This window comes from Mauremys reevesii, linkage group 1, assembly GCF_016161935.1.
Source record: "Mauremys reevesii isolate NIE-2019 linkage group 1, ASM1616193v1, whole genome shotgun sequence".
In the NCBI taxonomy this organism is placed as follows: domain Eukaryota; kingdom Metazoa; phylum Chordata; order Testudines; family Geoemydidae; genus Mauremys; species Mauremys reevesii.
The window spans coordinates 343934314-343945443 of NC_052623.1; the positions used below are offsets into that span (position 1 = coordinate 343934314).

The 11130-nt window shown below is 41.6% G+C and overlaps 1 protein-coding gene across 5 annotated transcripts in view; it reads left to right on the plus strand.

Annotated features, from left to right (window-relative positions):
- DCLRE1C (DNA cross-link repair 1C) overlaps nt 1–6329 on the plus strand; it is a 30689-nt gene extending 24360 nt beyond the window's left edge. For all 5 annotated transcript variants that reach the window (XM_039519312.1, XM_039519311.1, XM_039519313.1 and 2 more), the window contains 3 exons: nt 775–863; nt 1897–1997; nt 3345–6329. In XM_039519312.1, coding sequence (XP_039375246.1) covers nt 775–863; nt 1897–1997; nt 3345–4348 — 1194 coding nt within the window. In that variant the 3' untranslated portion in view covers nt 4349–6329. The remainder of the gene's footprint in view (nt 1–774; nt 864–1896; nt 1998–3344) is intronic.
- The last annotated feature ends 4801 nt before the right edge of the window (nt 6330–11130 follow it).

The window sequence follows — 11130 nt, forward strand, 5'->3', positions numbered from 1 at the left end:
TTAATCTCTCCTCATATGGAAGCTGTTCCATAATCCTAATAATTTTTGTTGCCCTTTTCTGAACCTTTTATAGTTCCAGTCTTTTTTGATTGGGCTATTACTGTAATTAAGTATGGCTGTTATTTTTTTTTTAATGTTACAGAATACAAGACAAAACTGTTGCATTTCTAATGGGAAACATCTAGGTATTGCATTTGGCTTGTTTTATTCTTTTCTGTTGCTCTGGGGAGAGAACAGAACATACAACTTTTCCATATCCTGGCTGTCACTGTTGATCCAAATTATGCCATAGAGAATTCCTACCTCTGTGTTATCACAGCACTTTGTACAGGATCATGAGGCTTAATTTAAAAGGACAATACAAATATTTCTTCCACCTAAAAAAAAGTCAAGTTAATGCTGAAAAATAACCATCCAATCATGAACCAATACCTATGCAATGGAGGACAATTCACTTTCCTAGGGAAGTAGATTTCAGTTTTAAAATACCAGTGAGATGATTTTAATATTGCAAGAGAAGGGGCAGGGAAACTTTTAATTTAAAAATAATAAAAAAAAACCATAAGAAAAATATTTTGTGTGTCTTATTTAAATTATAGCCTAGTTGTCCACTTTGATACGGTTCCAGAATGAGAGCTGTGCTGACTGGTCAGCTTTGAGGCTGTTGGCAAAACACATTCTTTGGTGTATGTGCTGTGATCTGCATTGTATGGAATAGTCTTATGAATATATATATTTCAATGTAAGTAATAAGCTACTTTTCCTCTTATTTAGATTAAGGATTTCTTGGGTTATATCCGCCCTGTGAATGTGTATCCCAACGTAGTTCCGGTGGGTTCAACAGCAGATGAAGTTGTAAAGATGTGAGTGTTGTTTGGCTTGCTGGTGTAGGCTACTATATTGGTGGTGCTTCAGTTTGACTGCTGTAAAGCAGATGATGGCAACCCACACTGTGCTTCAAGCAGGAAATCTTCCAGATCTTCCATAGCCAGCATGGTTTTCCTTTTCCTCCCATCTGTTCATACTCTCCTTTAGTCTCCTGTACTCAACACCCTCATCCTGTTTGGTTTTCAAGGAGCTGTCATGTCTACATTTTGCTCTGTTACACACACCATGTTTAAGAATAGTAATTCACCCACCCACTTCTTACATATTTGAATTGGATATATTCATTTTTAGGCATCTCCATTGATGCTCTTATGCTGGCTGAATTAGGGACATCCCTGTCTTCTGAACGTAACTCATTATGCCTTGTCTCACCCCTTTTAGTAATGCTACTGTAGAGAAACTCAGTAGGACACTTCCTCTTAAAAAGTAAAATAAAATCTCCACAGGGACTTGAATTCCTACCTTCTCTGTACAAAGTTCCAGTGTTCCCTGCTGTCACCGGTGTCTCTAATCCTGCCCTTCCAGGTGAGCTAATGCAGGGGTCAGAAGAGCTTTGCAATACTAGCACACAAAGTTAGTGTTAGAGGGGAGAGGGCCCAGTGAGGAGCTTGATCTCTGTTACAGAGACCCTTTTACATAGAAAAATGTTCTTACTCAGCAGCATTGAGTTTCTCCAAAGTCTGTCTGAATTCCCATCTTCCTTTCCGCCTGCCCTACCTTTGTGGCTGGTGCATACTTAAATGCATTTAACTTGATAGCATCAGGAGTGCTGCCCTGTGATCCTGTTGAATTGCATGCAGCCTATCAAGAAAGTTATACCTTTTTACCGCAGCTCTTAATGTCATCAGTAACTTTAGCACCTTTTTTTTTTTTTTAGTAGCTAGCATGAAAGGCATGAAGCAGTGGTGTTGAAAGAATTAACCAATTTAATTTTGCTCCTGATCTTCTCGCATAATATTTTTCCATGTCTGAAGAGTTCTAAAGATCTGTTTTCCTTGTTCTTATCAGCTTAAAGCCACTCTGCAAGTCATACAGTATAAATAGCGAGCCCAAATATAAACCACTTGGAACACTGAAGAGATCCAGAACAATGGACTTAACAGACACAGGTACGGAAAGAGGATCTTCCAGGGATGGATGATTATAGCAAAGGAGACTGGTTTGGGTCAGTGAAGCATGCATGGACCTGTTACTGTAATCCCAGTGTCAGCTGAAAGTGGTATTTCTGGCCACTTCCATCTGATCAAGCACAGGGTAGCAAACAAGCACTGACAAACAGATATGAAACGCTGTTTTGTGGACTCTTTAGCATGTAGCTACTCCTGATAGGTGCTGTATAAATGCCCATGGAGAGGGAAAAATGTAGATTCAAATGAATTTGGGCTTCAGGTAATGCCAGGTCAACAGAGGACTGAAACTTTATACAATAGAAAACCTGTGATTGAGGTTAAATCTGACAGTGCACTCAACTACTGCTGCAGGTTCTAAAGTGTCTGGCCAGAGGAGGTAACTTTTATCTTGATGTATTAAAAATAATTCCAACATTATTTGAACTACAGTGACTTGCTGTGCTCCCAGTTACAAAACCACCTTCTCAGTTTAGCATGAATGCAGCTCTTTGACCCCTAATTATTATCCTGGTACTTGTGAAATGGGAGTTACAATCAGGAACAGCAGCAGCTTTTAAAGACGAATACTGTATCTGATCCACACCATAGTGTTTCAGGGGCTGTATTTAAGGGCTTCCCCTGCTTTCACTCTGTACTGCAGCTTGTTAAAAGCTAGTTCACAGTTGAAATAAGTTTTCTTAATTAAAAGCTTTTTATTGATCAAATCCCCCAATTGTATGACTTTTCCAAATAGATTTCAATTCTAGCTGTGACTAAAGGACGCTGCGCACAAATTTGACCAAATTTGTGTCCCTCATTACAAGACATGCAGTCCTTGTAGATACGTTAAGGGGCGGTGGGGGGAAGCAACTTTTTTTTTTTTCCCTCCTGTGCTCACTGAAACAAAATAAGCTTTTAGCTAGTGAATGGAACACCTGTTCTCTTGAAACTACTTTCTGAGACAGTGATTGCTTGTTCTGTGCCCACAACAGGGCTGATCCTACAAATACTTATGACAAATACCAATACCTGGGGCAATCCCACTAAAGTGAGGGTAGATCCATTAAAATGCTACAACTCAATACAAGGAACCAATTGAACCCATTGGCCAATGATGATTATTGTGATAAGTGTTTGTTTATTACATGTCAATATTAATACAGATCTGCACAGTCCTCCCCAGGCATAATAAATTGATTGATTTGGTGTCTGTCTACAGATAGAACTGTTTTAAGTAATTGAATTTGTGTATACGTATTTGACTGAGTTTGTGTAGTCCCTATAAATCCCTTTGCTAAATTCTCTGAGTCTGCTCATTGCGATCTTTTTTTGTTCTTGTCTTGACAGATGAGGGCAGTGATGATCTCTTCGATACAGAATTGACTCCTGTAAGGCATAAGATTCCAAAACATCACGTGGAGACAACGCTGCCTGAGACAAAGGCTTCATCTGAAAACTCTGAAGGAAGCCGTAGTGAGAACATGGGAAGTTACAAAGCAACCACTATGCCTATGTCTTCGCAGGTAGACTTCATAGACTGTGAGGAATCAAATGGTGAAGATGATGATGATGAAGAATCTGAAAAAAATTCAGTTTGGGCTCAAGTTGTAGCCCACAATCCAGACTCCACTTCGATACTGGGAAATCCAAATGAAGAAGCCCATTCGGACTTGACCTGTGCATTGACTAGTAGCCAGCAGGAATCTAATGCAGATATGCCACAGTGGGATGTTTTCTTTAAGCGAGATATTAAAACTACAGATGATAGTTCTGAAAACGAGGACCATCCCCCATCTTCCATAGATGCTGGTAGGTCCCAGTCACCAAATTTGTTCAGTGATTCAGATAGTTTAAGTGATTCTACCCACATCTCCTCACAAAATTCTTCTCAGTCAACCCACATATCAGAGCAGGGGAGCCAGGGTTTGGACAGCCAAGCAGACACAGTACTCATCACCTCCCAACAGACACATGGTGCAGATTTCAGCTTTTTGAACAAAGGTGGGAGCAGAGTAACAGTTTCTGTGTCACATTTCATGGCCATGGATAATCAAACTGAATCCCATAGGTGGAAGCCTTTAGAGCAAAATAAACCTTGCCCAGGTAATATTGACTCTGATTTGAAAGGGAAAAACCAAGAGATGAATACAGAAGCTGGTGCTGCTCAAACACAAAACATGCTAATTGAAGTGAATAATGAGAAATCGAAGACTCCTAATCCAGAATTAGAAAGAGACTCTCAGAGCTCCTCTGACTTTGAAATCCCTTCAACCCCTGATGCTGAGTTACCTAGACCAGATAAGCTGCACTGTCTGTACAAGAAGCTAGCAGCAGGTGAAACGATATACTGACTGAAGGGAATCTCTTCTGAATTTAGGAGCTTCTCTTAAAATATGGACAGACACACATACGAGTCAACCTAAGCTGTATTCAGAGGTATATAAAAATTGTACTTATCCCCACTTCTCTGTTCAGGGCAGACTTACTACATTTCCTTGGAAATCTCTCACTACTGATTGTAGAGACACTAGGATGTGCAATAAATTTTTCCTCCTCAATGAACTCCTGAAAAGGAAGATATTCCTGGAAGAGAAATTAAAAGGCTATACTTGGTAGGCGGAAAACACTAAGCTGACAAACTGAAAAAGGTGTTTAACAACAAAAAAGTGGACAGTGCGTCTTAGGCCGGTGAGACATGCAGGTGTGCAGTAGAGAAGGAAGGAGAAATAAACCAAAGAAAGTAAAGACAGGAGCGCTAAGTGAAATTTAGTTGTGTGATATCAAGCCTTCTTTAAGAGTCGGCAGGTAGCTAACCAGATCTTTGAATTTGTAAATATGTCTATATCCAAGGCAATCTTTATAAAGCTGTTTTAATAAACTTTTTATAAAACTCTTAACTCTGCATATATTTAACACAGGCAAATAATTCTTTCAGAGAGCAAAGTACACTTGTTACTCTCTAGTCACCAGACTAAGAAAGAAGACTGTAGTCTAAGAAATGTACTGGATTTGCTTAATTTTCAAAAGACCTTTAAAATTAGTTGTATAGCAAATGGCTTGGGCCTACCCAGGAACTGCTGTTAAGGCCAAAAGGCAGATTTTTGGCTGTAAAGAACAATTTAAGTGAGATGTTGCAAACCAACTGTAAACATCACCCCCTCTTGTCATTAGTCCTACACAGCTCAGCTTCCAAGAAAAGAACGGTTCCAAACTATGTCTAGTGATTTTAAACATTACTCACCCAAAAATATTTCCTAATGTTGTCTGTTTAAACTTCTGTTTTCACACAAGCTCAGTTTTTCTTATTCTTCCATTTGGTTCCTGTTACATGTCTGCTTGCGTGTATGTTGTTTAGAAAAGGTAAACTTGAAGCTGTCTCTAAGTGAATTGCAATGTATAATCACCATAGTGCTGGGATCAAGTCTTGACATAACCAATTCCTGTGAATTGTCACACTCCCTAGAGTTAGACTAGAAAGGACAATTAATAGATCATCTATTTTAACCTCCTGTATGTCACAAGTCTGTAAACTTCACAGAGTTACCCCTGTATGGAGCCTAATAATTTGTGTATGGCTAAAGCACATCTTCCAGAAAGGCATCCAGTCCTGAGCTGAAGATTCCAAGAGACAGAGAATCCTCCCTTTGGTTGTCTTCCAGTGGTTAATGACCCTTACGCTGTTTAAAAATTTTGTCTAATTTAAATCTGACTTTGGCTTCCAGCCATTGGTTCTTGTTATGCCTTTTTCTGGTAGATTTAAGAGCTCTTTAGTACCTGCTGTTTTCTCCCTGTGCAGTTACTTAAAATTTAAGTCTTCTCATTCTTTTTGATAAGCCAAACACATTGGACTCCAATTCTCTCACTGTAACACATTTTCTCCAGCCCTCAAATAACATGTGGCTCTTTTCCGCACCGGCTCCAGTTTCTAGGTTTAGTTGGCAAAATCTGTTTTCCATAAAATGGTGGCAACTGTATTCCTGTCCTTTTAATTCTTTACCAAATAAATCCTGAATCAGCTTTTCTAATTTGCCCTGGATTCATGTCAAGCCTATATACCGGTGTTATCCTACTTGTCTTTGAATAATGGCATGCTAGTAGTCTTCCAAGGTGTTGGGGTGGTAGTGGTTTTGTTTTTATTTTGTAATATGGAGCTCACTCCAGTGAATCTTCTAAATAACAAAGAGCTGAGAGACCTTCACTGGGGACCTTAAGTGGGTATGTAAGTAACACTTGAAATGACCCCTATGTTTATTTCTTTACTCTTAAAGCAGATTATGCTAGCATCTAGCCATGTACCCTCTGCTCTAAGCTAGGGAGCTGCTGTAGCACTTTTTTTATTCTACTAAATACTGGTTTTAGACTTTAAAAAAAAAAAAAAAACTTCCCTACTTGAATTTGCGTTAGCTCAAGCAATTGAGCTGTTCTTCTTAAATGGACAGGAGTCATTCAATCTATGAGGTGTTAAGAGAAATAGAATCCCTAAGACTGTGTGCCACAGGCCTCAGCCATAGCATAGAGGAGTGTAATACTAAGCTCCTGCACCCTCCTGGAGTAACAGATAACTTTGAATATGAAGTAGGACTGACTAATTCACAGATGGGAAAACAGATCACTTATGCACAAGAAGATGGATTTTAAGAAATAACTTACAACTCACTGAAAAAAAATTAAAATTTCAGAAAAAGTTGACTCAGCCTAATTTAGGCACACCTGCAAACTTATCTATTCTAGGGTGTCCTATCCCTTCTGCTGTACATAGTAAGTTGTTGGAAAGGTTTGCTAAAATTCTAGCTCCCTACTGATTTTTCTTCCCTACTTGGCGCTCTCAGCTAAAACAAATAGAACTAAGTTTCAGGGAGGGTAGGCTTGTAAACATGGTTTCACTGGGAGAGTTCAATCAGAGGTAGTTCCTGTCTCCTTTCATCTCAAATCATACCTGTTGGCTATAGGGGTGGGATGAGCAGGGGACTCACTCTGTGTGTGTGTGTGGGGGGGGGGGGGGGTGTTCATTCTAAAGCTATTACCAAATGCTGTATTTTTGAATGCCTCAGTGGACACGTGTAAGGAAAGCAGTTGGAGCAAGTGATGCTGTAAGGGACTGCTAGAGCATAAAAAACCCTCTTGGGATATGAAGTTTTGGGCAGGAGCAGATAAGCATATTTTTAGAGGGGGCCTGGTTTAGCTATGGGATCAACCGAGCTCAAAGTTTGCAGCCCTGGAGAAAGAGACTGACCCATCTTGCTGTAGAAGAATTCTGGTTACTGAGCCCTAAAGCATGTTACAGGGGTAAGGAAGGGAAATAATTCCTTTATTTTTTTCTTACCTGTTTCTCATGCTTTTAAGTAAAGAGCCAAGGGTGTTTTAGAATCCTGTGCAGATTGCTGGGCTGTTACAGCTAGTGTTCCCCTGAAGAGAAATTGAAAACCCAGAGCCCTCCCCTAGGTGGTGTTCTGGGAGGGGGTCTCAGCTCTCCTGGGTGGTGCTAGACCAGAGGCAGGGCTGCCCAGAGGATTTAGGGGGCCTGGGACAAAGAGGAGGAAGCTGCAGCACTTGTACACACCCAGCGGTGGTACGGGTCTTCAGTGGCATTTTGGCAGCCGGGGCCCTTGTCGCTCCACGTCTTTGGCAGCACTGAAGGGCCCCCCCACCGCCAAAATGCTGCTGAAACCTGGACTGCCCCCAGGCCAGGGCTCGCAGGGCCCCGGGCAAATTTCCCCACTTGCCCACCCCCCTGGGTGGCTGTGACCAGAGGTGGGCAAACCCTGGCCCATGGGCCTCATCCAGCCCATGGGACTCTCCTGCCTGGCCCCTGAGCTCCTGCCCTGGGAGGCTAACCCTCTAGCCCCTCCCCTGCAGCCTCAGCATGCCATGCCACTGGTGCAATGTTCTGGGTGGCCAGGCAGTGCAGAGCCTGGCCTGACCCGGTGTTCTGTGCTGCACAGTGGCTTGGCTGGCTCCAGCTGGGTGGTGTGGCTGGAGTGCCACCAGCCACTGGTGCTCCAGGTGTGCAGTAAAGGGGGCAGGGAGCAGGTGGGGTTGGATAGAGGGTAGGAGAGTTCAGTGTGGTGGTTAGGGGGCAGGGCAGTCAGAGAGTGGGGAAGCAGGGGGTTGAATGGGTACAGGGGCTATGGGGAGCAGTCAGGAAGGGGGGGTTAGATGGGGCAGTTGGTAGCCAGGAATGAGAGGAGGGGTTGGATGGGGCAGCAGGGGGCAGTTAGGGGTAGGGGTTCCAGGGACAGGTAGATGGGGCAGGGGTCCTGGGGGAGGATAGGGGACAGGGGCTCCCCTAACAGGCCTTCTATACAATTTCTGAAACCTGATGCAGCCCTGAGGTCAAAAAGTTTACCCACCCCTGTGCTAGACTGATGATTGGCATGCTGAGAACATACATGGAGACTTCAAGCTAGGGCCAGGGCCTAGGCTCTATTCAAACTCTGGAGACTTAAAGCATCTTTGGATTCAGCATTTAGATCCCCTTACACGAGCCTGGTGTCCCTTTCAAGAGAGGGAGCTCAAATAAATCTGACACGTAGAGAACCTCTCCCCCCACCCAGGTTGTGTGTGCAGTTGTGGGTTACTAGTGTACAGCATTAAAATCCTTGTGCTATTAGAGATGATCAGCTCATTAAGACCACTTCATTCTCTAAACATGGAGCAGTGTTATCAATTACTTATTTAATCAGAGGCAACTGCCAAGTTTCTGGAGAGGGAAGATTGATAGTGAATTTACTGTTCTGACTGTATAGGCCTATGGATATATTCACAGAAACTGCTGCACATTTCTAATACAGACAATGCTGGTAAAATGATGCCACTCAGACTTGCAAAAGTAATTCAGCAGGACTTTTTCTGGGCTGCTGGCTAGTGCTATGTGAGCAATTACATGAACATTTAAGACCTACAGTAGGAATGGTAGTTGTTATACACTGCCAACAACAAAAGAAAAAACTAAATTTAATTTATTTTACCAAAAAACTATAGGAAATTAACTGCTATTACAGAGAAAGATGTCACATCTTATGAAAAAGTAATGTTCCTGAGGTTATAAACAAGCACACAGCCCCAATACACAAAGAGTTGGTATACTGACAACTTAAATAAATACACAATAGCTTTTGCTTGGTGAGGATGCTGCACTATTTTTAGTTTTGCTACCTCAAAAACCAGCCAGAAGATGGTTACCCGTACCCAAGTGCTATTAACACAGCTGTAGTGGTAACCATGGTAATGCCTACAAAAAAAAGCAGAAAAGGCTAAAGCAAGGTTGGCCTGGGCTTGCTAAGAAACGGAAAACAGCTTTTTCAATGTCACATTTAAAAACAACTTAATGTCCCATTAACACAAGGCAAATTGAAATGCACTGTAAATAGGACCTCAAACCATGTTTTGTGTTTACCTAAATAAGTAACAGGATACAGCAGTAGACTTTATATCTAATACTTTCCTGTTACCTGCCAAGATTTGAATCCAGAGTCCTGTCTGTGGCCTGCAGGAGAGGTAACACACAGCCCCTAAAGTAGAGCAGCTCATGCTATACACACACTGACTTGTAAAAAGACAGGATCTAAATTCAGGTTCTGACAGCTGGCAGACCTTTATCTACTTAAAATGTAGATCTCTGTAATTGCCGATCCATGTATTTTGTTAAGGATACCCATGAGCAGGGCTAAAGAGGAAGGAGCAGAGCAGCCAACCAAGGTGTCTGAGGCCTTTCATGTCTTGTAGAGAGAGAGCCTGGGGAGCAGCTTGGACAGGGGCAAGGAAACTTCAAAAAGATCTCACAAAACTAAGTGATCGGGCAACAAAATGGGAAATGAAATTTAATGTGGAGAAATGTAAAGTAATGCACACTGGAAAAAATAACCCCAACTCTACATACAATGTGATGGGGGCCAATTTAGCTACAACGAATCAGGAAAAAGATCTTGGAGTCATCGTGGATAGTTCTCTGAAGACGTCCATGCAGTGTGCAGAAGCGGTCAAAAAAGCAAACAGGATGTTAGGAATCATAAAAAAGGGAACAGAGAATAAGATGGAGAATATATTATTGCCCTTATATAAATCGATGGTACGCCCACATCTTGAATACTGCGTACAGATGTGGTCTCATCTCAAAAAAGATATACTGGCACTAGAAAAGGTTCAGAGAAGGGCAACTAAAATGATTAGGGGTTTGGAGAGGGTCCCATATGAGGAGAGATTAAAGAGGCTAGGACTTTACAGCTTGGAAAAGAAGAGACAAAGGGGGGGAATATGATAGAGGTATATAAAATCATGAGTGATGTGGAGAAAGTAGATAAGTAAATAACTTTTCCTTATTCCCATAATGCAAGAATTAGGGCTCACCAAATGAAATTAATAGGCAACAGGTTTAAAACAAATAAAAGGAAGTTCTTCACACAGTGCAAAATCAACTTGTGGAACCCTTTACCTGAGGAGGTTGTGAAGGCTAGGACTATAACAGGGTTTAAAAGAGAACTGGATAAATTCATGGAGGTTAAGTTCATTAATGGCTATTAGCCAGGATGGGTAAGGAATGGTGTCCCTAGCCTCTGTTTGTCAGAGGATGGCAGGAGAGAGATCACTTGATCATTACCTGTTAGGTTGACTCCCTCTGGGGCACCTGGCATTGGCCACTGGGCTAGAGGGACCTTTGGTCTGACCCAGTATGGCCATTCTTATGTTCTTAAATGAAATGAAGGATTACATGGGTGCACACAACCCCGTTTGCTGGGGCAATATGTAAATGGAAAAGGAATTTATTTGGCTCAAACAATTTTTTTTTTTTTTAAAGGGCATTTAAGATTCCCTTAAGATTTATAAAATACTTATGTGGGAGACACATGACTAATTCTATCCGCTAACAAGAATATCTTTAAAAATGACTAGATACAGCAGTTTCATCCAAGCATGGATTCCAGGTAGCATCGCAATGTTAGATGTGTTTAAAACCTAGGCAATTAGTGTGCCATTCATTAAACAATATAAATCATCTACTTTAAAATTAAAAACTCTTCAGTTTACAAGCAGATACATAGCTTTGTGCATTGCTAATAGCCCCCAGTGTGTATGCCCAATCACAAATTGGATAAGCCTTGGTGTACAAAATTTCACTATCCCTACACAGAGCCAG